The 27,673-nt window shown below is 46.4% G+C and overlaps 1 protein-coding gene across 3 annotated transcripts; it reads right to left on the reverse strand.

The window, feature by feature from the left end:
- Positions 1 to 279: 279 nt before the first annotated feature.
- Positions 280 to 26,087, reverse strand: LOC129208663 (alpha-2-macroglobulin-like protein 1). 3 transcript variants are annotated; one of them, XM_054831807.1, is made up of 27 exons: positions 25,963 to 26,087; positions 25,169 to 25,352; positions 23,856 to 23,900; positions 23,376 to 23,520; positions 22,680 to 22,732; positions 22,343 to 22,363; positions 21,628 to 21,787; positions 20,926 to 21,010; positions 20,436 to 20,550; positions 19,027 to 19,135; positions 18,078 to 18,187; positions 17,121 to 17,285; positions 15,642 to 15,875; positions 14,704 to 14,767; positions 14,063 to 14,208; positions 13,356 to 13,502; positions 11,985 to 12,158; positions 10,323 to 10,428; positions 9,020 to 9,199; positions 8,754 to 8,875; positions 8,526 to 8,577; positions 8,121 to 8,204; positions 7,375 to 7,551; positions 6,060 to 6,141; positions 5,807 to 5,963; positions 4,329 to 4,403; positions 280 to 394 (listed from the first exon to the last, which is right to left on the reverse strand). In XM_054831807.1, exons 1-23 carry the CDS (start codon positions 26,028 to 26,030, stop codon positions 7,442 to 7,444), a joined length of 2,679 nt encoding a protein of 892 aa, XP_054687782.1. In that variant the 5' UTR covers positions 26,031 to 26,087; the 3' UTR covers positions 280 to 394; positions 4,329 to 4,403; positions 5,807 to 5,963; positions 6,060 to 6,141; positions 7,375 to 7,441. The 3 variants fall into 3 exon arrangements, with proteins under 3 accessions (XP_054687782.1, XP_054687790.1, XP_054687799.1); XM_054831815.1 differs by lacking the exons at positions 280 to 394; positions 4,329 to 4,403; positions 5,807 to 5,963; positions 6,060 to 6,141 and having other exon boundaries at positions 7,514 to 7,551; positions 8,028 to 8,204; XM_054831824.1 differs by lacking the exons at positions 280 to 394; positions 4,329 to 4,403; positions 5,807 to 5,963; ... (2 more) ...; positions 8,121 to 8,204; positions 8,526 to 8,577 and adding an exon at positions 8,379 to 8,525.
- Positions 26,088 to 27,673: the final 1,586 nt, after the last annotated feature.

Below are 27,673 nucleotides of genomic sequence, written 5' to 3' on the forward strand. Positions count from 1 at the left end.
GCTCAAGTACTTTGACTACACAAATTAAGCATGGATCACCTCTGCTGTTTTTGATTAGATTTTCTGGGTCTAATAAAGCTAGAGACTTTCACAGCTTCATTAAATTACCATTTTCTGACAGAAAAGCCAATCAGAATAGTTAAGTTTCCCAAACCACTGCAATTAAACCCTACAGATATCAGGCCTTAATCACAGTCATTATCTCTAGAACCTGAAATCTTCTAAACAACAACAACTTACAAGTTTCCTTCTCTAGCATATCCAGGAGCTGCTGTTTCATCTCCATGTCCTTGCTCAATGTGAAGACATAAGCCATCAAGGCCTTGACATAAAGACTTGTCTTATCAAGTGTTATATTCTTGAGGCAATGTAAAGCATTATCCAGCATGGTGTCCTGAGAAAGGAATCCAAACCCAGTGAATTTCCTCTGACCGCTTCTTGTTGTGAAAATCTATTCCCAACCCTTAAGCATGCCAGCTACACACTTGATGTATTTCAGTGCTAGCATATCTCTCAGGCTGTGGAACGTGGAGTAGACAAAGACCCACTCACTGTGCATTGAAAACAAAGATGTGATGGGACATATCACTGGAACAGGGGATTATTAATACACTGGAGAATCCAGCTGTAGGAAGTGTCTAGTAACATGCTGGCTCAGAACTGTCAGACCTGCGTGCTATGGGTCTCAGCTCCCGAGGGACTACAATGCTGTTTTCGGAGCTTCTAATAGAATCATAGCATGGTTTGGGTTGGAATGGACCTTGAAGATCATCTAGTTCCAACCCCCCCTGCCATGGGCAGGGACACCCTCCACTAGACCAGGTTGCCCAAAGCCTCATCCAATCTGGCCTTGAACACTTCCAGGGAGGGGGCCTCCATAACTTCTCTGGGCAACCTGTTCCAGTGCCTCACCATCCTCACAGTGAAGAATTTCTTCCTAATAGCTAATCTAAATCTACCTTCCTTCACCTTAAGGCCATTACCTCTTGTTCTATCACTCCATGCCCTTGTAAACAGTCCCTCTCCAGATTTCCTGTAGGCCCCTTTCAGGTACTGCAAGGCTGCTCTAAGGTCTCCCCAGAGCCTTGTTGTCTCCAGGCTGAACAATCCCAACTCTCTCAGCCTGTCCTCATAGGAGAGGTGCTCCATCCCTCTGATCAGCTTCATGGCCCTCCCCTGGACTCACTCCAACAGTTCAATGTCCTTCTTATGTTGGAGGCACCAGAGCTGGACGCAGTACTCCAGGTGGGGTCTCACGAGAGCAGAGTAGAGGGGCAGAATTACCTCACTCAACCTGCTGGTCATGCTGCTTTTGATACAGCCCAGGATGTGGTTGGCTTTCTGGGCTGCAAGCGCATGCTTCCGGCTCATGTCGAGCTTCTTGTCCACCAACACCCCCAAGTCCTTCTCCTCGTGGCTGCTCTCGATCCATTCTCCACCCAGCCTGCATTTGTGCTTGGGAGTGCCCCGACCCACGTGCAGGACCTTGCACTTGGCCTTGTTGAACTTCATGAAGTTTGCATGGGCCCACCTCTCAAGCCTGCAAAAGTCCCTCTGGATGGCATCCCTTCCCTCCAGAGTGTCGACCCCACCACACAGCTTGGTGTCGTCGGCAAATTTGCTGAGGGTGCACTTGATCCCATTGTCCATGTCACTGACAAAGGTGTTAAACAGCACTGCTCCCAATACCGAACCCTGAGGAATGCCACTCGTCACTGATCTCCATTTGGACATTGAGCCGTTGACTGCAACTCTTTGAGTGAGACTGTCCAGCCAATTCCTTATCCACCGAGTGGTCCATCTGTCAAATCCATGTCTCTCCAGTTTAGAGACAAGGATGTGATGTGGGACAGTGTCAAATGCTTTGCACTAGTCCAGGTAGATGACGTCAGTTTCTCTTCTCTTATCCACCAATGCTGTAACCCTGTTGCAGAAGGCCACCAAATTTGTCAGGCATGATTTGCCCTTAGTGAAGCCATGTTGGCTGTCACCAGTCACCTCCTTATTTTCCATGTGCCTGAGCATAGTCTCCAGGAGGGTCTGCTCCATGATCTTGCCAGGCACAGAGGTGAGATCAACTGGCCTGTAGTCTTCCCCGGGTCTTCCTTTTTTCCCTTTTTAAAGATGGGAGTTATGTTTCCCTTTTTCCGGTCAGTGGGAACTTCACTGGGCTGCCATGACTTCTCAAATATGATGCATAGTGGCTTAGCAACTTCATCTGCCAGTTCCTTCAGGACCCACAGATGCATCTCATCAGGTCCCATGGACTTGTGCACTTTCAAGTTCCTTAGATGGTCTCAAACCTGATCTTCTCCTACAGTGGTGGTTCTTCATTCTCCCAGTCCCTGCCTTTGGCTTCCATGACTTGGGCAGTGTGGATAGAACACTTCCCAGTAAAGACTGAGGCAAAAAAGTCATTGAGTACCTCAGCCTTCTCCATATACTGGGTAACCAGGTCTCCCATTTTATTCTGGAGGGGGGCTACATTTTCCCTCATCTTTCTTTTATCACCAACATACCTGTAGAAGCTTTTCCTGTTGCCCTTGACATCCCTGGCCACATTTAAGTCTATATCAGGGCTTTAGTTTTTCTAACTTGTATTCCTCTCAGGCTACCTGCCTTTGCTTCCACTGTCTGTAGGCTTCCTTTTTGTGTTTGAATTTGCCCAGGAGGTCCTTGTTCATCCATGCAGGCCTCCTGGTGATCCTTGAATACTAGCCAGCTGTCTTGGGCCCTTCTTCCTTCCAGGATGTTGTCCCATGGTATTCTACCAAGTAGGTCCCTGAAGAGGCCAAAGTCTGCTCTCTTGAAGTCCAGGGCAGGGAGCTTGCTGTGCGCCCTCCTTGCCGCCCTGACATCTTGAACTCCACTATTTAATGGTCACTGCAGCCAAGGCTGCCCTTGAGCTTCACATCCCCTACCAGCCCCTCCTTCTTGGTAAGAACAAGGTCCAGCATTGGCACCTTGAAGGTGACAGAAGTTATCATCAATGCATTCCAGGAACCTCCCAGGTTGCTTATGCCCTGCTGTGCTGTCCCTCCAACAGATGTCAGGGTGGTTGAAGTTCCCCATGAGGACCAGGGCTTGTGAACATGAGGCTGCTCCTATCTGCCTATAGAGGGCCTAATCTGCTCGGTCTCCCTGGTCAGGTGGCCTGTAGCAGACCCCCACTGTAATGTCCCCTGTCCCTATGCTCCCTTTAATCCTGACCCATAAGCTCTCAGTCAGCTCCTTGTCCATCCCCAAGTGGAGCTGATCATTGACATAAGAGGGCGACACCCCCTCCTCGTCTCCCCTGCCTGTGCTTCCTAAGGAGCTGGTACCCTTCCATCCCAACAGTCCAGTCACAGGAGCCATCCCACCACGTCTCCGTGATGCCAATAAGATCATAGCCCTGCAGGCATGGGCACGTCTCCAACTCCTCTTGTTTGTTCCCCATGCTAGGTGCATTTGCATAGAGGCATTTCAGTTGGGCCCCCAATGAAACTGGCTTACTGGCTGGAATTCCTTTAAGGTATTTTACCAGTGTTTCTCTGTTGGCTCCTTTTACCTCAGGAGCCCCTGGCTCATCTCCATAAGATTGCAAGTGTGCTGCAGTATATGCAGCACATCTCCGAGCAAGACTAGGGCCTTTGCTAGCACCCAGTCCCTCTGACTTTGGTGTGTCATCCCACAGCTTGTTGCAGGCAAGTCTGATATTATCCCACTCCCCCTTCAAGCCTATTTTAAAGCTCTGTCAATGAGCCCAGCAAGCTCCTGAGCAAAGACCCTCCTCCCCCTTTGAGAAAGGTGAATCTCATCTGACGCCAGCAAGCCCGGTGCCATGTAGGCCATCCCATTATCGAAAAACCTAAAATTGTGGTGGTGACACCAGCCACGGAGCCATGTACCAGTAAGGCTGGAATATCAGCCCATTGTGGCTAGAACAGTCTACACTTGGCTTGAAGATCACTGCTTTCATTTCAGGTCTGAAGGAGGGGGGAGTCCATACCTGAAAGGTGGTCTTTTTTTCTTCCTTTAGCTATATTGGTCAGTCTAATGAAAACTATTGCCTCTCCCCACAAGCCCTAAGCCATTTTCAGAGACAGTTGTTTCCCGTGAGATCAGCTGGGAATGGCAGATGCTCTACTTTGCTGCAAATCAGGCCATTTATATTAAGAACTCCTCACAAAGTTAAAATTTTCCTATTGACCTTATTGTGTACAAAGGTGGGACATGACAGAAACTTTCGCCAACTCAAGCTCGCTACTCCCTGAAACCACAATCCTGGGGAGGAACGAAGGGTGGAGCATGCTCCCAAGCCCTGCAAGAGTTTGGATGTGACTTACATTCTTCTCCAGATGGAGCTCAACCAGTGCAGCAGTGATATAGGCTGTTAACGAGATTGTATCGTCCACACCACCCTGCAAGTCACACAGACAAACATCAGAAAGGGACAAAACCAATCATTGCTTGCCTGTCATTGTAGAGCCACTGAAACTGCTTATGGATGGCGTATCTGAGAGAGTACAGTAGCATGCTTCTGGGTATTCTTGGACGTGTGAGCACCGAAGGAAAGCACTCCAGGCTCACTTACTGAATATCATGAAAGTCTGGTGTTGAGGGTAGCCTCAGAGCCATACTGTGCATACAGCCTAGGCATACTTTCTTGTAGAAGGGCATGGAGCAAACTGTTAAGCTATTTATTTTATTAAATATGTTACAACTGGACACTTGAACAAAGTTTTTATGATGCAGGATTTGCATACATGAAGCAATGCAAGTTTACATATAATTTAGCTGACTGTGAGAACCTACAGGTGAATATGGGTAAACAGGCTCACAGGAGCCTCTTTTCCCATCAGAGGACATTCATTCTTGGGGAAGCTCTACTTGCATCCTCAGACATGAGACAAGACATCTAAAATGAGGGGGGAAATTTGGGCTGAGATGCTGAGAAGCATCATTCACACTAAATAGCAGAAACTTTGCAGTGTAAGGGGGTTTGTGGGGGGGCAAAACCTATTCCAAAAAGTTCTGTTCAAATAGAAAGCCTAAGCTGAGAAATTAATGAAAGTCAGACAAAGATGTACACTCTGGTTTTTACTGCATCCAAATTTTAAGAAAAATAGTGTAACCCTTTGCTTTGCTAAAATACCAGCCTGCATTCTTTCATAAATCTGCCTTGTATTTCATATGGGCGACTTTGCAATCTGACCAGTCTGGATTATTCTTACCTTTACAAAGACAATGAACCAAAGTATTACCATACTACATGAACGTTGTTTGATATCTGAGCACTAGGGCATGTTCACCAGGAGTTTGGTGCATTTCCAGCTACACTGCAGGGATCATTTTGGGGATGCCAGGCTTCAGGAGAAGTCATACTTTTTGTGTGGTGGCGAGACAACTGTGTCTTCAGATAATCCCATATTAGAGCACACAGTCAGGCCTATCTGGAGAGTATTGTGCATCATAAGGCATGAGAAGAGGGAGAATCCAGACAGGGTATTCTAGACAAGCACTAAAATATAAAAAATATTTCTCCCTGTGCCCTTGAAATGCCTTGGCATAATTAGCCATGGCACCTTTTGGCTAAAGTAAAAATGAAGAAAGCCTAGCAGAGATTAAAACCTCACACAGAGGAAATAAACGCCTGCTGGTTTAGGCCACGCTTTTTCATTCTGCTCTGGGAAGCTGCCTTGGCTGTGCTAGACCATGGGGATATTGCTTTGTGCTACCATGCACCATGGAAGAGCCTGGGGAAGCAACCCTGTGCCCCACATTGTGTTCCTCCGGCTCCCACTCACATGTCTGGCAGCCATACCTTCAAGTCGTTGTTGAAGAGCTTCCCCACACTCTGGAAGCAGCCACTGGGCAGCTGATGCTTCTGCAGCCAGAGCAGAGCGTTGCGCACATGGTCCTTATTGATGTAAATGTAAGAGCTGGCTTGTCCAAAGGACCTGGCTACAAAAGCTGTCAGCCTGTGGGCAGAGCACAGAGGAATCCCATGTCACGACCAGGAGCTGAATCAGCAAGGACACTAGGTTTGGATGACAGTACTGACTCTGGTCATTTACCATGTGTTTCCCTGGTTGTCAGCTTTCCCAAAGGCACTGTAGGAGCCATCATCATGTTTGTAGAGCAGCTGACGCTGGTAACCTACGAACACAGGTGTCAGGACAAAACTCTCATTGTGAGGGCCTGTAGCATCTCAAACTGTATCTCTGCTGTGGGAAGAAGGCTTTGTCTCTTGCTGTGGCAAGACACTTCACCAGGTCCTACAGCCAGAGACATTGAGGCAAACCTACCACCCCACAATTCCCCATGCATCCCACAGCATCGCCACGACCGGAAGCATCACTGAAGTGCGCCACGTGACTGCTCTATGTTACTAGAGCTGCTATGTGCAAGTACTGGGGGTATCTGCCCTAATGTTTTGTGAAATGGTGACATGCTCACACACCTTATGTCTCCCCGTGGCCCAGGAAACTCTCACTTGCTGTGAATAAAAAAAGCTGTAGGAGTAAGGAGAAAGGCTTTTACTAGAGGGGACCAATATGAAACCCTGTTTGCTTTTCAGCACTTCTGCTAGCCCTGTTGGGACTCAAGAAAGTGCTTTTTATGGGACATACAGAAAGCGACAAGGCTATGCCTTTAAGCTCAGAGGGCAGAATGCTGTTTGCATCAGTTTGCTCTTCCTCCACCCTCCTCACAGCCTCGCTGTTCAGCCTCCACCTTGCCCCTCTGCTGCTGCCATTCTTTTGAGTATGCCCCCCTCTCCCAGACATCCGTCCTAACTCACGGTACAGGAGAGAAATGAGGAAGGAAAGGGAGTAAAATCCTATGCATGGGAGGCTGCTGAGCTTGCAGTGTAGCAGGATAAGGAGACTGACAGGCTGGAATGTGAGGTACATTGCAAAATGAGACACAGACACTGGCACTGTACTAAATTCAGATTATATTGGACAGAGCTGACATGCCCCCACAATACGTGTCCTAAACCACGGGAAAACACTAAGCTACAAAATTCCTATCTATCCACAAAGGCCATTCTTTATTCCAATTAATAGCTGATGCCCTGTTTCCACGAGGGACTTCGGTGTGCCTTGGACTGATAAGGGAACAAACCACAGGCATCACATAATGATGGAGATCATTAATTACGCACCCCCTTCTCAGAAAAGCAGGCTTAGTACCTCAATAGCAGGCAGAGACAGAAGTCCTGCTTCTTCAGAAACACACTTTTCCTCCCATGAGACATGTCTATTATTCTCTGTGATATCTTCCTTTGTCACAGCTCTGGCGGTGCTCCCACTCCTGCCCTGCACCTCCCCACCAGACCAGTGCCCCACACCTTCATTTTGCAGCAAAAGGAAGATGGACAATGTTTACCTGTTCTCAGGAATTTCAGTGCTTTATTTTCAACTTCTGGGTCCAGTTGTTTAGTCTTGTTCAAGTACTAGAGTATGAAGATGTTTGGTGCAAACTGAACCATGTTCTGTTCGCCACAGCCAAAGGGCATCTCTAGCAGCTGGTCTAAATTTTGCAGTGCTGGGCCCATGATGTCCCCTTATGTTTGAGGTGGAGGGGCAGGAGAAAAGAAAAACACAGACATTCAGCAGTATGAAATGAAGGGACTGTTGCCTTCTCAAAACTCTACTGGGATCCTGGAAAAGAGCCAGCTCCTCACTGAACAGAGATGATTAAGATTTCTGCTGACCCCTCCTAGATTAGACCAGCACAGAAAGGGAAGAGGTCATGGTTCTGGGAGGAGGGAAGGAATGCAAAGATGAGGAGATCTGAAGAAAGGTGAAGACAGCTATCAGTCCTGAGTGGGTATCAAAGAGGGAAAAGAATTATAGAGACAAACTAGGTGGAAATCTGCAGAGGGATGGTTTTAGTTCAGTGAGGTGGATGGCAGTGACAGACATCATAGGAGACACCCCGCCACTTGGGCATCACCCAGGATCATCCCTTATAAAAGGAATAAATATTGCAAAAGATTACTTGATCTGCATTTCTGAGGCCAACGTCACACCCCTTACAGTTTATCTCATGAGGAACTAGGTTGATGCATCGCTAAAGCATTGTGGAAACTCTTCCGCTGGGGACCCAAGAGCAGGGAAAGCCTTTCTCACCAATCACAGAGAAACTGGCTCGGCCAGATCCCTCCAGCACTTCTGCAGGCAGCATCAGGGAGAACTCTTCAGAGACAGTGTTATCTGAGGAAGGCAGAACCCAGAAATTTATCCCGTGGAAGAAATATCACACAGAAGTGTAACATACCAGGGAGACCCAGGTGAGGCTCAGTGTAATGTTGAGTCACAGCAGCTGAGACTTGCAAACAAATGCCTCAGTACAGGAAACTTTGTCAGGTAGAAGACAGACATGGACTAACTATAGTAGTTGTTCTTCCAGGCAGGGACAGTGCCACCAGCGCTTGCTCTCTGACAAATTCTCCCCACCTCTGGGTACTTGCAGTAGCCCTGTCCCTTCCATCCTGCTCTCATGATCAATAGCAGTCAAGGATTTTTGTCCCGTACCTGTAGTACAGAGAAAGGCATTTTGGGTCTTCTCTTGTAGGACACCTCCTGGCTGCAGATGGAGAAAGAGTAGTTCAGATAGGGAAAGCAGGAAAGGAAGTCACCATGCCTCAGCAGGCCTGTCTGCTTCCAAGAAGAAAGGGCTAAACTTCCTCTTAGCATCTTGCTAACTTCCTCAGGGGACGACCCGCTGCTCCCAAGTGTTCTCCACCCTGAGGTCTGACTAACCTTCACAAGCAGAGGTTTTATCACAGTGTCTCTCTCCCCTTGCAAAGGTGTCACAGCAATCCTGTTATCACACAGATTGTGTGAGTCTTCTGCCATGCTGCTCACAGTGACATTCACTTTACCTGCAAGGAGCACAGGGGCACATCACTGAGCACTTGCAGCAGACAACTGTATGTACCAGCATTGGGACCAGACATGCAGAGGCAGGCAAATTCCACCCCTCCCACCTCCCACTAGCTGCCACTCATCCCTCTGCTCAACCTCACCCAGCCTGGTGGCTATTACGTTCCACTCAAAGGTTTTTGCTTCGTTGGCACAGAGGCAGCTGGTGAACCGGCAGTCTGGACAGGCATCCAGCTTTAGTTCTGGGGTCTCTGCGAGAGTGGTGCGCATCTGAGTGTGGTGGGGTGTACAAGCACACGTTGGCATAGTGTTAGCACCAAGAACTGCACAAAGAACAAACACCCCAGGTCACAAACTGCAAGGCTGTGCTTTGTGGCCCCAATGCCAGTATCTAGGGCTCCTGAGAAGCTCATAGCTTGCCTTTGAGCCAAGTTTTTGCTCTGACAGAGGTGTGTTATTGGGGAAATACTCACCTGGATACAGTCCTTGAGGTAGTTGAAGACAGTGGCTTTTATGCTGAAAGTCTCTCCTTGGATCACAGAGTATGGCAGTGACAGATCTACAGAGAAAGGCTGGAAGACCCTAAGAGTGGTCAGAGGAGAGAACCCAAAGCCAGTATCGGCAACACAGAAGGTGTTGGCATTCCATTCTGTGATGGTGTCAGGTACAGCAACTTGGACAAATGCTTGCCCATCATCCCTACAGCAGGAAGAGGGAGAGGAGAACTTGCTTAGAAGCAGTTAGAAGCCTCCAGAGGTCTCTTTGGGGAAGGCAGGTAGAGGCTGTTACCAACCTGACAGGGACCAAATCCCAAATCCAGGTCTCTGGGAAAAGTGTCCGTGGTTTTGGCTTCCTCATGTTATTAGAGTGAGGTGCAGAATCACTATGGTCAACACGATTTTCTGCAGATAGGCAAACAATACCTCAGAAAACAGCATGTGTAGCTCCAGGTGAAATTAGTTCTTCATTCACAGGCAATCTAACACAAACTGTAAATGCTTTGTGACACAGAACAAGAATGGACAGGGTTGGCTTTTCAGTGAGGATCTGGCACAGTGTATCTTTGAGGAACACAGCTTTAGGGAGACAGAGTTGGGTGAAGTTTAGCCTGATAGATCCAGCAAGTTTGGTCTGGATCCAGGGGGAGACAGCATGCTCAAATGGAGTTGCACTCTCTTAAATAATCTGTGAAAGTGCTGGTGAAGAGCATACTACATTTCCTGTGAAGAGCACAGAACACAGGGACAGCCAGTAAAGCACAGATATTTGAGCTTTTATCTGTGATTTATAAATCAGGTCCATTGAACTGGACACAAGCTTCATTCCGCTCATATACAAACAAGAAACACAGCAGAGGGAAGCAAGAAGCAGAGTCTCAGCTGCAGGCTGGCCAGAACTGGGAGAAGGGCCTCTTCAGTCAAGGAGATGTACATGTCCGTTCCTTACCAAGAAGGATGTCTTTTCCAGAATACTTCTTTTTCTCAAAGCCTGGTTGCATACAGGAAACTGGTTTCTTGATTCTTGTATTGGTTAATATTTTCATGCACAATAGCTGGGAAAACAGTGAAGAGAGTAAATCAGTGATAAATAAAAGGGAACAAGGAATGTTGAAAATATCTCATGATAGCAGGTATCATAAGGGGGCTGGTGATAGCTGAAATATTTTTAAATGCTGCTTGTTTATATACGTATGCATAGACTTACAGGCTTAGACTCTGGCCAATGCAGGAAGAATGAAAAACAGCTTCTGAGCAATACTGGGGCCAATTATTACCTCTCATAAAAGTAAATTTCAACTTCACATGCCTAACTCTAACAATGAGCCAGAGTCAAACACCATATATCCCATGAAAAACTTAAGGAAAAAAAAAAAAATCCAAGCTTTGAATCTCTGCACAATTTTAGAATGGAAAGATCTGACTGGTTGTTCACACAAAACCATTCTTAACAGTCCTGGCTTAAAAAACTTGACGGGGAACTCAGTCGCAACTTAGTATGGATTCTGCTTTTGTCTGAATGAGACTCAGACTCTCAGAGCCTTTGCTTTGCAAGGTGGGAATGTTGGACTGAATGCTCCCTCATGTGCATGGAGAAGAAGACATCATCACACCAAAAGAACACATTTGATCCTGTGAGCAATCCTTGCTTTGATTTAAGGATCTGCAAGTCACTGAGAACTCTTCTTTCTTGAAGTGTCAAAACTCTTCATGGAGAGTATGGGTCCTCACTCTCTCTGTGGAGGCTGCACATGCCTGTGGATTTAATCATATGCTACAGGACAGTCATCTGTTACAGGGTCACTAATAATTGAGATATAGTAGCATCTCCTTTAACTAGCATCCAACATAATCTAGGAGTAAGTATCTAGAAGACAGCGGAGTACCATGCCTTTGGAGGCAATCAGGATCTGTATTTGTAAGGAAGAGTTCTGTCAGCCTGAGAAGCCCATGCAGCTCAGACTACATTTTGGGTTGCTTTCAGTGTGTTGTTACCCTCTTCTCCTATTTTGAGGTGCTTTTGCTTGCATATATTTCTTTAAACAGCATTCTGTCAGAAGCAGCACCACTTGGGTTTCAGTTAGCAGATATGTTGTTAATCTTTTTCTGGATATTGTGCTTGTTAGTAGATAAGCTTCTTCTGTCATTTGTCTTGACAGTTAGCTATAAAGTCAAATTGTGAAGGACTTCTTTTTATTAAAACTGCTTTGAGGAGAAGTAACAAGAGATTCAATGAAACACAGAGTAAAGGAGTTTGCAAATAAAATAATAGCCAAACAGTGATTGGTAAAAACATGATGAGGTCCTCAGGTCTTACTGGGATATTCTTGCCACTCCCTCTTTGTAGATATGGTAGCCTAAACTAAGTTTATTCATTTTTACACTGTCTTTCTCTAATCAAATGGTTTGCGCTATTCTTACTTGTAAGTTTCATTTTTCCCCATAGTCCCCAAATTAGTGTGGCCACACAGATGGACAAGGCACAGATGACTTGTAGCAATGAAAATCAGGGCAGCTGAAGTTTGCTAAGAGTAAATTCTTGTAGGCATTCCGGGTTGCATAGTGGCAACCGCTGGCTCAGGAAGAGTTTGGTACAAGTGTAAAGACTCACTTTAAACAGATTAAAGACATCACCATCACTTTGGTACCATGGTGCTCCCATCTGAGTCTTTTTGTGGAGACTGGACTGCTGTGGCAAACAAGGGTATGCTTCAAAGTCTTCCAAGTGATTAGGGAACCCTCGTCCTCCAATTACGAAGCTGTCATCAAAGATCTTCTCATACAGCTGCAATGGAAAAATAGAGGTCTTCATAAGGAACTGGCCAACAAGCATGAGTATGGGTCAAATATTTGGATTGTAGCCCTCTATTATACTTTGTAAAGTTTTGCAGTTGAGGAAGTTGGCACTGGCCCAGCTTATACTAAATGACATGAAGCCCAAGGAGTGGATGTAAGCAAGTAACTTTTAGTCTGCAGACTTTCATCTCTGACAGTTCAAGCCTTTTACCTCTAGGGTGCAAGATTAGGATAAAACGCATGATTCAGTTTGAGCACAAGTCATTGGCACATCTGACTCACATATTTAATGATCGCTACTTTATATAACTATTAGTACATGATGCAAGTGTTCTGCCCTAGAAGAGCATTCCTGTAAAATGCAACACCAGATCACACTCTCGGTCCTACCTACAGGTGCAGCAAGTCCCCCTGGATTTGATGAACCTTCCTTGTAACAGGCTGGCCTGCTATAACCCAGGTTACAACTTTGCCCGAGGCATATATATGTGTATTATCTCTGATATACATTGTGGCATTATGTTAGGATTTTCAATTCTTGCAGTATTTTTGTTCTAAGTCTTAAATTCATTCCTCTGAAACACACAACTGCTTTAAAGTAAGTTCCTTCTGCTTTAACCTAAGTTCCTTCAAACCTCCTAGATTCTCAGAATGCACCTGGGTGCCGACAAAGTCCTGACCACTTTTCACCAGCCACTGTCTGCACGGGGTGTTGTCCCCTAGCTACTGTTTTCTAAAGAACTGCTCAGGTGCTCAGCCTGATCTGTCGTATGGTTATAATTCAGCAATGTTTGGGGCAGAGGGATAGGAGGACCCTACTGGGGCAGAATTCCATTTGAAAAGTTTAGCCTCACTGCCCGTTGGAAGATGGAAGAGCAGAGAGACAGGTGGATGTGAGGAAAGCTGCTAAGCACTGTCTTTCCAAGGGGAAAGCACCAGCATCTCTTTGGAGCTGCTCTCTCTGCCTACCCCTGCAGTGCCATGCAGCATCCACCACTCTCACAGTGCAGGGCTGATCCACGAGGAACATGATCACCACCTCAGAAGAGGCTGAGGAGGGGGATGCCAGGGCAGCCACCTAACACTGCAGCCGTGTCCTGGGATCGACTATGGGCTTCCTCCCACCAATGCGTGGAGACAGAAGGCAGGCAGACATTAGGGGCTGATCACTGCAGGCTGCACTCACTGTGTCTGCTGTTAGGGTATTATTATTCTTCAGGAGGACACTCTTGTCAACAGCTTGGACAGAGCACAAGGACCCTGGAGCAGCCTTGAGGTCCAGACTGACTCTCGATCCCGGGACTTCCTCTTTGTGTGAGAAGTCCAGTGCCACCTGCAAAAGAAGACAGGGTCAGGGGGCTTAGCGTTGGAGAGTGGGACCCTATGACTCTTAGATGTCTAGGCAGCAGAGGGAAAGACAGAGAATAAGGTAGGGAAGGGTGCTGAGATGCTGAGACAGGTCCTCCTGGAAACCCATCAGGAAGGTTACAGTGTGTACAGCGCAGCCAGAATTTTCCTACAACCACACACCCACCACCCTCTGATCCAGAGCTAACACAGAGAGCTAAGCAGGCAGGGTTCTCCTCTCTGTTAGGGAGAACATGGGGGACAGCGTGTTCCAAAGTCAGTCATGGGGAATGGGGCAAGAAAACAGAGTTCAAGGATGCCTGATTTACTCCTTGGGAAAGGCTTGCCCATCAGTGTTGGGGAGGGCAGACTAGGAATTCAGGGAAGAAGGAAGTTACCTGTTTTGTTTCCCAGACAAAAATAGTGGGCATCTGGTTAGGCGTGTATCCAGCTTACACCACTTGGCTGAGAAAAAAAACAGGTCCAGGAACCACAGCAGGCCAGAGCACATCAATGAAGCTGTCGCGCTTGTGCGTTTCTACTCACCTTGTGTCTAAAGCACTTTTCTACTTGAAACTCTTCCACATCAGCCACCACCTCTCCATCCAAGAAGACTGCATACAGTAGAAGCTTGATGTCAGGCAGGAAGTCATTGCCAATAGTCAGAGTCAATGAGAAGGAGCCCTGCAGATCTGCACAAGATAGCAGCAAGGAAGAGAGGGAAAACATTTGATTGAATCAGCTCATTGGGGTAGGACACACAATAAGAATAAAAAGAGGGAATTTAATAATTTTTGCCTGCAGATAAGAACATCCCACAAATACCGTCATAGATTATCAACAGGATACTGGCTACTTCTTTGGCTCAAGTTTGGCAAAAATATTCCTCTTCCCTACTGCACCTTAGATAAAAAGGCAAGCTACACAAATTTTATATCTTCTCCAAAAGTACAAGCTATCAGCAAAGTCATAAGGTTGGATATTAGAACAATTAGACAAGGCAGGAGAAGGACAGTCACCTAGAAAGACACTGAACTGAGAGGAGATTGTGTTGGTCTAATGTGATGGACCACCACTAAGAACTCAGATCCACCTGTGGATAAGAATAACACCTGCAGAGATTGTCACTGAACAGTGGTCACAGTTTCTGCGGTGTGTTATGAGGCACTTCATGCGTTTCTACTCACTCTCATGCTGGATAATTGGCATCTGCTTCTCTCCACTGAAAAGGATCTTGCCTTTTGCTATCACCTGAAGAACAAAGAGAAGAGCCATTCAGGGGCCTGGATTCTGACAGCATGAGGAGAGTGGGAAAAGAACAAGAGAAGGGAGAAGGACGACTGACAGATGTTGTCACAGAAGCTCCTCTGGCAGGACATGACCCAAAGAGCTCTGCAGCAGAGATGGTGATAGCATAGCTAGGAAAGAATTTGAGAGGTGTTGGTTAGGCAATGAGGAGACATGGCTGCTTGCAAAGCCAGAGGTACATCTGAAGCTAAGAGCAGCTTTTAAGCCCCAGTGAACTCTGATCTTCACATTACAAAGATACAGCACTTTTTGACCACAAGAATGAGCCCAGTTCAGTAACCAAGATACTCATGACCTCTCAGCTAGACTGTACTCCTACTCTTGCTTTGGACTCACTTCCTCGAGAGTGGACTTCATCAAAACATGATTACATATCTCTGGAGTGCATCAAAACCCTGTGCATTTTTTCCTGTAAATATGCAGGCCAGGGGAGGTCAGCTGCCCCAGACATTGCCTCTTAGTTCACAGACAGATTGTCCCAGACCCAGATGGAAATCTGGGGCAAACCTGCTGGGCAGAAACCAAGATAGTCTTCCACTGCCACCCATGTGAACATAATAGAAAGTAGGATAAATGGCAGGCATCTATCACCCAAGCTATGTCAAGACACTCCTTACAAAGCAAAGCAGCGGGGGGGTAGAAGCAGGTCCAGGAACTGGAAAACAGGAGGAGGTTTGGGCAGAACAACTCACAAACTGACTTATACTGGCCTGGGAGTAGCTTACCCTTTCCCGTGACTATCTATGTGCTGTGTGAAAAGGGTAAAATGCCAGTAAGCATAATCTTGCCCTGAGATCCAGCTGTCTTCTGTGCTCACCAAATAGTAGAAATCAATGTGTTCTGCTTCAGAGCTGAGTTTATTCCGGTCAAGAATATAATCCACTTGCACTTCCTGCTCTTGATCACAGGGCATCACATTATTCCTGGCCTTGATCTCAAGGAAGCTGTTGCTCTCAGAGTAGAAAGATTTCAGCCAGTGAAAGCTATCCTCAACTCCTGGGTAACTTTCAGAAGAATCTTGCTCATCGTAATTTCCAAGGTTGTAAGTACCCTTCAGAGCACAAAAACATGTGTTGGCAATCAGTATCAAGTGATACAAGGGAGCTTGTATACCTGCTGAAAACACTAAGTTATTACCTGAGCTGATGGCAGACCACATATCTGTATGCTTAAAATATTCTTTTGTTTAAATGTAATTTTAAAGTGTCTTATGAGACTTTCTCTTACGAAGTTTTAGCAAAAATCTAAGTCTAGTAGATTTGCCCGCAATCTCATTTTTCTTCCTTTATCTTTCCATGGGGACACAACCCACACCAGACTTTAACCACAGCACCCCTGTTTTCAGTTTGTGTTTCTGGTCAGATGCCCTGAAGCACAGCAGACACCAAAACAGCTTTTGTATGGTAAAGCTCTACTTCTCTGCAGATAATTTAGGGCTCTGTGGACAATAGCCATGGGCCTAGGAACAAGAACAAGAGCCTGTCCCCAGGCTCACTGAGGACAGAAATCTACCTCCTAGATAACAGAATCTCTGATCCCCAAATCCTACCCAAACAAAATTAGGGAACCTCACTCTGGATAGACAGGGGTCTCAGGGAAAAATGTCCAGAACAATAGTTGCAGTCTCTGAGAAATGAATGGCAACAGGAGATAGTACTGCTTGGGCATGAATCCCACATCAGCTGCAGGAATGCAGGTAGTGGGAAGATGACTGTACTGCCAGGTTGGTAACAACAAGCTCCAGGTGTGGGATCAGAAGTTGTGAGAAGAAGCCAAGTGCTTCAAGGCCTGGTATTCAAAGTGAGGTCAAGAGCCACTACCTGCCAGGCTGAGCCTGCACAAGCTATGTGCTGCTGCGGGGCAAGGGCAGCCACTAGAAGTGGAGTTCAAGAGAGACAGGTGTCAACTGCCAGTTCTGCTGAGCCACCTCCAACATGTCCTAGAGTGGAGAAGGGGAGATTTCCTCCAAGGAAGTATTCAGAATAACAGATGTTTTTAATGGAGTCAAAGGAAGATAAGGCCAGAGGGGTTGGGGGGAGGGGTACAAAAGATTAGGGTTGTGCTTCAGATCAGGACAGCAGAGCACCTTTGGTGACCATTTGGTTTAACAGTTGCAGCACAGCCTCCAGTTTCCCTGAGGAGATGGCACTGGAGAGTAAAGATGCTTCCACAGACATAGTCAAATGAGATCAGAAGACAGAGGATGGTGCTCCAAAACCTCAGATTTCTTCCACTTTCTATCCCTTTCCTCAGTCTACCTTCACTTTATCCTCCTTTTTCTTTGGCTGATGCTCACCTTCAGAGAAACCAGTGTGCCATTCCAGCTGGTGGTATCCAATGAAAAGTGGACTTCCCCATTCTCATCTGTGAGGAATGACAGGTGTCTCTCCTCATCGTTGACATCAACTGTTAGGTAGACCGTTTCATGTCTGAGGGGAGACTCGTTACTGTGGCAGAACATCTGCAGGGAAGGGGATGAAGTTAATACCCCATTCTGCCACACTCCAAGGCACTGCCAGTGCTTAATATTGTTTCTACCACTGGGTTTCCTCAACCCATCTAGCTTTCAGACAGGTTGGAAGGATCCAAATAAAATGTGACAAATACACAAAACCAACAATGTGCAGCTGTTCGGGACTAGAAATAAACAGTAGGGCAGCCAAATGAGACACCTATACTGAGGGGGGGAGGTGATTTCCTCAGATCCTGAGCTTTTTCTTGGACAATGCTGTAGGATCCTTGATGATGAGAAACAGTCTTGTCTCCAGCAACTTAACTCTTGCTGTTTCTTGTCCTTCTTCATGCTGGGGTTAGTAGTGGCCCAGATGAAAGTGTTTCTAGGCCCCATGGGACAGCAGTCCTAGCATCGCCCAGGGAACTTGACTTAGAAATGACTGCCAGTGAACTGATATGCAAGGCTTCAGTGATTTCTGCCAAGTTACCAGGAATATTTGTCCAAAGGGAATGTTGTTTCCCTGTCGACCCCACCCCTGTTCCATATGCCTTTTATTGCACAGACTAGTTTCAGGAGCTACTCCTGGGGAAGCCTCAAGAGACTGCAGCTGGCCCTAAAATTCCTGACCAGGGAATATACTAGGTTAGGATGGGGAGAAGAAATTGCTTCTACAGGATGCTTCACTCATAGTTGCTGGGTAGCAGCAGAGCAGCACGTACTTTCCTGGAGATTGTTGCTTTCTGCCTACAGAAGATTAGACCTATGATGTGTAGCAGAGAAGGGATCCATGGGTGTTACCTTCCCTGTGTACGGTAGTCCACGTTTGTAGAATGGATGGATGTTGATAAACTCTATAGACTTCATTCTTGTCGCAACAGGAATTCCAGAAATTTCCTTAGTCTCTGCTCCTGGGTGGAGAGATAAGAAATCTGTTAAACCCTAGCAGTGCTCTCAGGGAAGCAGAAGACAAGAAGATGTTTCAACATCCTACAACATACCTACAACACCTACAACCTCTAAATTTAGGAAAGAAAATGCATTCTTCTAGGATATGATTCACTCGACCTTTCTGGGGCCTCTGCTTCATGACATGATGCATTGTATCCTATAATTACTTATTTCTCTTTTTGAAGATAAACTAGAAGACTGTTTAGTTACAGACAGCTACACTATAGATGCCTAAAAGTGGCCTGAAGGACCCCACCCACAGTGTGACAGTTTGAACAATGGACACGTCCAGCTGCCAGAGCTAGGTGCACATTAACACTGATATTGAAAACTTACCTCCTTATAGTCAATATTGTGTCAGACTAAAAGTGAGCAGAATGGGATTCCTGACAGCAGGAGCGTGCATAAGCAGTCCTGCCTGAGGCTTAGGAAAAGAGAGGACAAGAGACTGTGGGTAGGGGCTACCTGTTAGGGTGGTGCACTACAATTACCAAGGACTGCAAGGGCTTGTTGCAGACTTTTCCATGGCTAGCAAGGGCTTTGCAACTGGCTGAGGAACAACTTGGTGTCCAGGCAATCACTAAAATGTTATATATGTGCTAGTGGAGATGAAGGGTGGAGAGAATTAGGAAATCTGGTAATAGTACATGGAAGAGGTACCAGAATAGAGATCATCATCATGCCAGAAGACTTGGAAACTCTCAAGTTACTTTTTCAAAAGGAATTCAACTGCCACAGAAAGGCCAAAACCAAAGAAGTTGCCTGCAAGGAAGAGAATGCTTCACATATTCTCCAGTACCTGTTCCGTCTTCCACCATTTCTCCTATCACAATTACGTAGCTGTTAGTTTCATTTAATTCCAGAGTCTCTGTCTTCACTGTAAAAGTAGTGCAGCCATCCTTGTTTGTCTGCAGAAAAAGAGATATAAACAGAGAGAAAGAGCATGTTGTGGAGGAAAACAAACTATTTCACAGATGCTGGGCAATCCTAAAGAAGTATTTCCAAATATGTGTGGAACGGATGGAAGCTCAAAAACCTGTAACTGCAGAAACCCACCATGGATACCTTAGGCAGAGAAGAAAATTGACATGCTTGGATTAAAGAGTCACCAAAAAAGTGACAGAAAAAAGTGCTTCAGGCAAATCACATAAGGGTTAATTATGTTACAGACAAACTCAGGGGACTGTATTAAATCCAGATCCTGCAGCTGAAAGAACATGAGTGTCTTTACCTGAGCTAAAGGTAACCTCCTCCCTGAAATTATATGGCCCTGATGAATAAAGCCTGACAGTGTGGCTTTCCAGTCAAGACCATCTCTGTGATGTGGCCATGTTAAACAAAGGCATCCAACCTGTTACAGATTGCAAGAGCTTTGCCAAGCATGAAGGCGGAGACTAGGTACAGCCAGTCTGCCAGAGAGGGGAGGTGGACAAAGTGGTTTTAGTCATGCCTGTTAAGTTCTGCACAGAACCTTGCAGGGCCTCTTACATGCCATGTGAGAGGGAGCTGGCATTCAGTTGCTGTTTTGCGCAGCTAAGACTGTACAGCATTCCAGCTAGAGATATTTTGCTACTGTGTGCATTTTAAAAGATGCAGAGATCCAGCTGGATTTTTACAGTTTGGCTTGTTACCGACTGGTCTGACATTTAGAAATATTTTCTTGTGACTTTCAGGCTGAAAGAGCTGCATCTGAAAGCCATGGGAACAGCCAAGTGTGGAGCTTAAGCACAAATGTATAATGAACACAAATGTGCATAAACTGTAACCAGCACTGGACATAATCTCAGACAGGAAACTATCAAGCTTAAGATGATCCATTAACTGCATGGATACAGCAAGAAAGAGGGCATTAAGCCACAGACCATCTGATGCTCTGATAGCCTGTTCATTGGTGGGAGCGGTCACAGGACAGAACAGACCAGTGATCTGAGTGCATACAATATGATATAGACACTTGGGAAAGACCCGAGGCATCATTACTTACACAGAGCTTACACCTTCTCCTGAAACACTGAGTCAGATATGGGCAGCTAGAGCAGTAATTCAAGTCACAGGAAGAGGAATCAATGGTCTGGTAAGGTCTAAGCAAGTGGGAAGACACCAGACTAAACAGGTTGGTGCACATCAGAGGTGCATCGAGGCAGGTTAAGGTGACAGACGTACATTTCCAGCAGGTTATACTTTCCACTCTCCTATTTGTTCACCTACCCAGCTGTTTTGCTTCCTCATCTCAGTAGAACTTGATAAATTGCCTTCCGAGAACTGGGATAATGTGATAAAAGTAATACCTATTTTCCCTTGAACGGGCTTCCCATAGGTATACCTGTGTTAAAGGGGAGAAACGTTGACCTGAAGACTGGCCACTTCAGCAGAAATATTGATCCAGGCCACACACACACACACCCCCATCAGTGGGGAAGTGGAGCCTGGAAGAGCTTTGTACCTTGTATGCTCAGGAACTTCAGCTCATCCCTTAAGATCAGTTTGCATCCCTCTCCACCACTGTACCCCGCATCCTTAGTGTCTTTCAGCGTCACAGTAAGTGACCAGGTGTGAGAAGGAGCCCATTCCAGAGAGTGATCTGTTTTCCCCAACCACAGGGTAATGCAAGAACATCATACTGGAAGCCACTTCTTGGCTATGGGCAATCTGGAGGTGATTGCGGAGTCGAAGGCCAGAGATCACATCAGGTACTCACTTGCTACAGACCTTCAGCTGAAATTCTTCTTCCGCTGTAGTGATAAATGGAGGGTGCTCAATCTGTAATTCAATTTTTTTCAGCACTGCACAAAAGAGAGGAAGATAAGGATGGAGGAAAAAAAGCAATTCTAAGTATGGACATTGACTGTAAGTTTCTGTTACAGCTGTGGTCCAGATGCGGGGAAAGACAGTAATGTCCCAAGTTACTCATCACCATGTTGCAATAGGGGTTACTCCCTTCAGCCATGCCACCTTCTATTTGCTCCTACAGTTGCATGTGGGACTGCTTTCTACTCCAGCTCAGTCAAGCATGAACATTGTAAATGGCACGGGGTTTTGTCCTTACCTGCATCACTGCAACTGAATGGGACTAAGACATGATGCCACTTCCTATTATAGCAGCTGACTGGAGTGGATAGTAAACCTAGCTTAGAAGAGGGTGACAATGAGCAGCAGAAAGCACTCATTACAGGGCCCAGCCACAGCTAGAACTAGATGTTAGACCACAGCCTCTCCTTTGTACCCTATGCAGCTGCAGAACCTCCAGCCCAGCAGGAGATGTATGCATAGACTCATCTGTCCCTGTCCCCAGTCTGCTGTTCTCCCAGGGAAAAGGTCTGATGAACATGGCTGCATCAGCCTGCTCTCCTCTCCAGCTACCCGCACTGCTTTCCCCCCACCTCTGTTGTCCAAGTCTCACCATATTCATCAACAGTGAAGGTTTTTTGAACCATGTCTTGTTGCACTGAGATGGTATACTCCCCAAGGGGTGCTTTGGAGGCCAGGGGGAAGGATAGATCCACAATGCCATGTCTTGACTTTACATTCAGCCACTCAGCAATGCGGTTATATTCAGGATCCTGTTTGGGAAAGGACATGCAGAGCCACCAAGTCACACTGGGAGCATGGGTACCTGGCAGGTCCAGCCACAGTCAGGCACAAGAACGCACCACGAGGGCTTACCCTTGCCCCAGTAGAGAGGACACCAGATCACCAGGCAAGATTCCTTCTCCTCTCTCCAGTATCCTTTCACTGAACTTTTGAATTGCAAAGGCTGCCAAGAACAGTAAAAGTAAAAGCTTTACTTCCTAGTAAAGCTACTAGGAAGACACCATAGCACTGTGGGAAGGAGAAGCAGCTGTGCTGCATCTACTGAGCAGTTAGCCTTGTGCTCTGTGCAGACAAGGTGTTGGGCAAAGGTTCATTACTGCCCTGCCTCTAGCTCAGCTATGTGCATCACAGAGGTGCTGGTTTGAATGAAGAACCCAGGCTGACCAGGTAGAAAAGACTGGAGCTGAACCTGAACCATAACCATAACCTTATGAGGTTACATTTGTGGCACAACTCTGTCCAGGAGTGAAAGGGCACAGTGAAAGAGACAGACATCTCCCTTTGGTCAGTTCTTTGTCACTTACCTCCAGCCATATCTGGGAATACTGTAAAAACAAGAGAAATAGAAGCTCAGTTTCGTACAGAGCAGAACAGCATCCATGTGAACCAGTATTAATAATACTGCCTAATGTGGACCCTGACCAGAACGTTCTGCCCCATCCAGACCCCACACTAGGTTTCCTCCTCCCTCTGTACTAGCTTACGCTGCAGTATTTCTCCAAGGGACCAGTGGATGAGTGGTTTCCCTTCAAAGATCATTTGTTCTTATGGTTTAACAGACATGAAGGGAGATGTCTCTCATGAGCCTCTCAATGTGTCTCATGCTGAGGTTCCTACTTCTAGTAAAGAACAAGGTGATACCCCGTTTTTAATGACCTTAAGATCCTCGTCCAGGTTCACAATTCGAAATTTCACTGGAGATATAAAGAAAAGGATAGTAAAGCATTCTGGCTGCAACATGTCCTCGCACAAATCTGCTTATCCTTTTCTGTGTTCCAGTATTCTTGTGTCTCTGTTTACCTCAGAGGTATTCAAGTCTTTCCTCAAACAGCCCTCCCCAGCATCTCCCACCCCAGGAGATTTTGTCTGGGAGGTCTATATGCAGCTGTGAGCTGTAGAAACTCACTTCCTTTACCTGGAAAGATTACAATGATGTGTTAAACAGTGGGGGTGGTCTGTGTGCAGTCTGTTCATATTGTGAAGACTGTGGACTAACTCTGTATTTCTATAGCTTGGAACTGTCGCTCTAGGCTTTACTCAGATATTAACAACTGTCTTCAAAAAACATGAGATTTTTCAGTGTCCTGGAGAGTCCTGGCTTTCCTTTTAGGTGTCACTAGAGATACCACACCAGAACAACACCCCGGAGCAGCGGGCTGGGAATTTGGTGTAGCACAGCTTGGAGGGGAACATCCTGACTCATACTGTTCCTGGAAACAGCTGATAATAGAGATCTACATTCTTTCATCTCCAACAAGCTTAGCTTGCTGCACTTGGTGAAATCTTCCCGCAAGATGTGGCTGTTACCTTGTTCCATATACCACCTTCTTGCCTTACCTGTTTCTCCAGGTTTGTATAAGCTCTTGTCTGTCTCTACCAGAATTACATTCTTCTGGGGCTTGACCAGAACTTTCTTGCGACCCTCAAAGAGCACGTTGTCCCCACTGTGGATCAGGACATGCAGAAAAACCACCTTCTCTGGCTGTCAAGTTAAAAAAAAACCAAACTGCCTGAGACTACAAGTAGCTTGAAGGAGAGAGGAATCAACCTGTCCTACCAAAATCTCCGGAGAGCCTCCCTTTCCCTCCTTTGATTTAGCTCTCTCCTTTCCCTAGTCATAGTCTTCTCTCTGATCCCCAACTTCCTCATTCTCTTTTCTCTGCCTTTCTCCTTGTCACGTTTGCCTCTTTTCACATTTCTTTTTCCCCATTACTATCTTTCCCACCCTGCCTCTCCAACATTAACATGGCTCAGTCGCAGGAGAAGCTGAAGCCCTCTAGTTTGTTAGAGGAGAGGCAGTCAAGAGACGTGTCTTACGTGTGATGTGGAATCATTTCTTTTTCTGGGAATCAATTCTGGCACCTAGGTTGATTGATACAAGACAACAGAAAACAAATTCGTCAGAAACTTTCCATATTATGCCAGATGTGAGACATCATATCACTGTTAAAAAATCCCCAAAATTCAGTGTCCAAATTCCACTGTATGGTGCTGTCTCTAACCCACTTGCCATTATAGGGAGAAGAAGCAGTCACTGCCTGTCTCTTATTCATGAACCTGAGAGCAAGTGAACTGACATGTCATTCTCCTACTTCAAATAAATGTGAGATTTTTATGAAACCAAGAAAAAACATAGGGAAGTCAGATCTGGAGCTGACCAAGACAGTAATGGGAGATGAGATACTGATCAGGAACACCAGGACATCTCAGTATCAGAAAGACCGAGCTCACCAAGAGAAAGGTTCCTTTTGCTAATGGCAGACTTTCTTGGCTTTCCAGACCCAGGACTTGTTCTCTCCTAAGGGGTGGCACCAAACACTTGGTTAATCATTGTCTTGTTGATGCGAGAACCAGAAGTGACTACAGCCCCACCTTGAATCCTGCTGAATCTGCAGGACAATCAGGGCATAGGCACAGCGACTTTGTACAGTGCTGAGAAAGACAGGGGCAGTTTGTAGAGCCTCAGCACCAGGCACATCTCCATGGCTCTCTAAAAATGTAACTGAAGGTCCTGTCATGCCTCAGCCTTAGTGTGTCTAGTTAAGCCAACTAGAGCAGCAGAGTTGCAATGACAGGAACTCAAGCCACCCAAGAAACATCCAGGCTGCTTAGGTGAAATTCAGTTCATTGTGGGTTCAGCGCTGTCACCACCCATCACAGCTAAATTAAAGCAAGCTCAATGTCTGTGCAGGCTGCAACTACACCTTGCAACATAGATGCAGCTTTAGAGAAGAATGGTCCTCTTGGAGCTGGAGGGACAGGCTTCTGAGGAAGTGAGAATGAAAAGAATATATTCCTAATGCATTGACTTGCACTGTGATATACAAGCATTTTTAGGGACCAAACTCTGAGTAAACTGAAAGTCGATGTTTTCCAACAGGCTTTAAGTAGGATGAAATGGTCTAATACAGATCAAAAGAACAGGTTTTTATCTACACAGGGAAGATTCCCTACTTTGTCAGGCTCCAAGACACTGCTGTATTCTGCCTGGCACTGGTAGGAGAATATACTTAACATGCTTGCAACCCATGGCAAGGCAAAGGACAGTGTACCCAGAGAAGTGCTGGGCTCCTGTCTGAAGAGAAGGTGAGAGTTTCCACTGCCAAATCAGCAGCCACAGCTACACTCACCTGGAAGGTGATGCACTGAAAAGTGCCTGGCTTCTCCACATCCTGTTCCACCAGCGTGTGATTCTGGGTTGTCACCTCCAAGGTGACAGCCAGGTGAACGGCTTCAGTCAGGGACCTGAGGTGAATGTAGAGTTTCTCGTCTTGGGAATGGTGAATGACAGCAGGAAGCACCACCATATAGTGACTAGAATAGAGCAGGAGATGTTCAAAGACAATTCAGAGGATGAGGTGGACAGGCCAGAATCCATCTCTGCTGCTTTCATGAAGAGGTAGACCAGGGGTCAGAAATGTCTGGAGGCCTGCAGTGAAGTGCAGCTCCCTTTCCATATCAGAAAGAAGCAACATGCCCAGTGTGGAACTAGAGAGCTCCTGATATCTGTCACCACCTTGCCACCAGCCAAGACTCAGCTGCCCAGTGTACAATATTCCAACTGCAAGCACACAGAGCAGAACAAGGGTGAGTGAGGAATGAAGCCAAAGACTCAGTGACTGAGGCGTAAGGCTTCAGTCCTCACACCAAATTTCATCTCCACCAGCACAGGATGAACAGAGGCAAAACTTGTGACCTCTGAGCTTTGCAGTGTGTGCAGTGCAGTGCCTGCACAAGCAAACACCAGGGGCTTCACCTGCAGTGGTGCTCGACACCCAGTGCTCCAGCAGGACTCAGTAGGAGCTGCTTCTGCTCAGCCTCCCCACCATTCAGCTGTGTGATGCTAAATAGTGCAGGACCTCAGCACCACTTTGCAATGACAGTCCCTTCCACCAAGCCCCCCGAAATCAAAAGATCATCTCACGGTTCCAGGCTTGCTGCAGCTGCGACTGGGAATAGGGTCAGGGCTAATAGGAGCACTGGTGCTCCCATTGCTGGGGCTGGGACAAACAGCTGACAAGATCCACACAGCAGGAGAGAACTGCCTGTGCTTATAGGCTGGAGCAATCCTAAATATCGCCCTCAGATGCTCCTAGGTCCAAAGAGTGGGGGAGTTGATATATGGAGATAGTATCTCTTTCAGGCTAATGACATTAGCTAATATTTACTTGCTTCCACCAACAGCAGAGTAAAGGCCACAAAGCACAGTTCTCCACCCACATCTGCATTTGGATGGTGTTCCAGGCCATGGGGTACCAGAGCACTGGATGGGGGGGAGATGTGGGGTGGGTGAACCCTGACCCAGGCTGAAGGGGACTTAGGAGAAAAACTCATCTCAGCTGTGGCTGGTCTGGATCCTGGCTGTAGCATACGATGAGAGCCAAAGCTGCACACCAGCTACTGTGCTCAGCTTGTAAAAAGCATTGTCAGTACTCTTTCTGTGCACCATTAGTGATCTTTCCCTCATGTAGTGTTTAATCAGAGCTTGGAGTAAAAACCTTTCAATTCACCTCCATACCCTGCATTGCTACCTCTGTCCACCCATCCATCCCAGCCATGCCTGATCCTCCTGGGTACAGAACCTTTTCCAGGGCTGCTCCTGCCACCCACCACCAACTCCCCTTGTAGCTCCACTGTAAGTCCTTTCCAAATAAAGCAAGAGATTTTAACTCCCTACATATTTTAGCAAATCTCTACTTTACATTCCCTCAAGCCAGATGTCCGATCATCTGCCAGCCATAAGGTAGTTCCACACTGACACCACCACTGGTCTCCTCCAGACTCTTCTCAGGCACTGCAACTTTTTGCTTCCTTTTCCTGGGTGGCAGCAGTGAAGTGAACAGGACTTAAGTGTATTTGCCCTCTAGTTACAATCTCATTTGAAGGTGGATGTCCTCATCCTACCCTGCTCCAGCTGTGTTTTTGCAGACCATGACCAAAAGTACACAATATAGAGTGAATTTGCCATCCACTCTTTGCTCCCAGCTGAAGCAATCTCCTGGATTTACTTTGGCACAGTCCCCATATGTGTGCTTAGCATCCACCCTCTTAGAGCACAGTCCGATGTAACAGGAACACAGTAGCCTTTAACCTAGCACTGACATTGCAGATAATCTGCAGGTTTAAAGCACTGTATGTCACTGATCTGGGAGCATATTTGATTCTCCAAAGTCAAGAGCGTTTTGAGTTCAAGCATAAACTATCGGGACAAAAAACCAATCTGAATTCTGTCTGATTTCAGAAACACTCCCTGTGGCTCTGCATCTCTGAATGGTCATCAAGTTGGCTGTCTCTGAAGTTAAATGGGAAGAGATAGACAACAAAAAGATAATAACATACTAAAGTTCTTCCCTTCTTCCAGGGAGGAATAGGTGCACTGGCAGAGCTGAGTGTCAAGCTCTGGGCTGGTCTGGCTGGGGTCTGCAGGGCAGGAGTGAAATTTCAGTAAGAAGTAAATAATACATAAAAAATAAGTTCTACAGAAGAAGAACCCTGAAGCAAAATCCACTGACATCACAAAGAACGGATTTGCCCCAGGATGTTTCCGATGAAATCCTGGTAAAGACATCTTTCTAAAAATTGGGCCTCTGTCCCAAATGTAGCAACTGAGCACTCCTACTCCCATCAGCTGTGCT

The sequence above is a fragment of the Grus americana genome, chromosome 1 (assembly GCF_028858705.1).
Source record: "Grus americana isolate bGruAme1 chromosome 1, bGruAme1.mat, whole genome shotgun sequence".
Classification (NCBI taxonomy): domain Eukaryota; kingdom Metazoa; phylum Chordata; class Aves; order Gruiformes; family Gruidae; genus Grus; species Grus americana.

Excerpts from the sequence above, each read along its gene's own strand:
- LOC129208663 (XM_054831807.1), bottom strand. The coding sequence starts at position 26,030 with ATGGGAGCACCAGTGCTCCTATTAGCCCTGACCCTATTCCCAGTCGCA. Across the intron at positions 22,364-22,679 it reads TTAAGGTCATTAAAAACGGG|TATTCCCAGATATGGCTGGA; the intron begins GTATCACCTTGT and ends TTGTTTTTACAG. Across the intron at positions 8,205-8,525 it reads TGCCTTTCTCTGTACTACAG|ATAACACTGTCTCTGAAGAG; the intron begins GTACGGGACAAA and ends TGCCTTCCTCAG.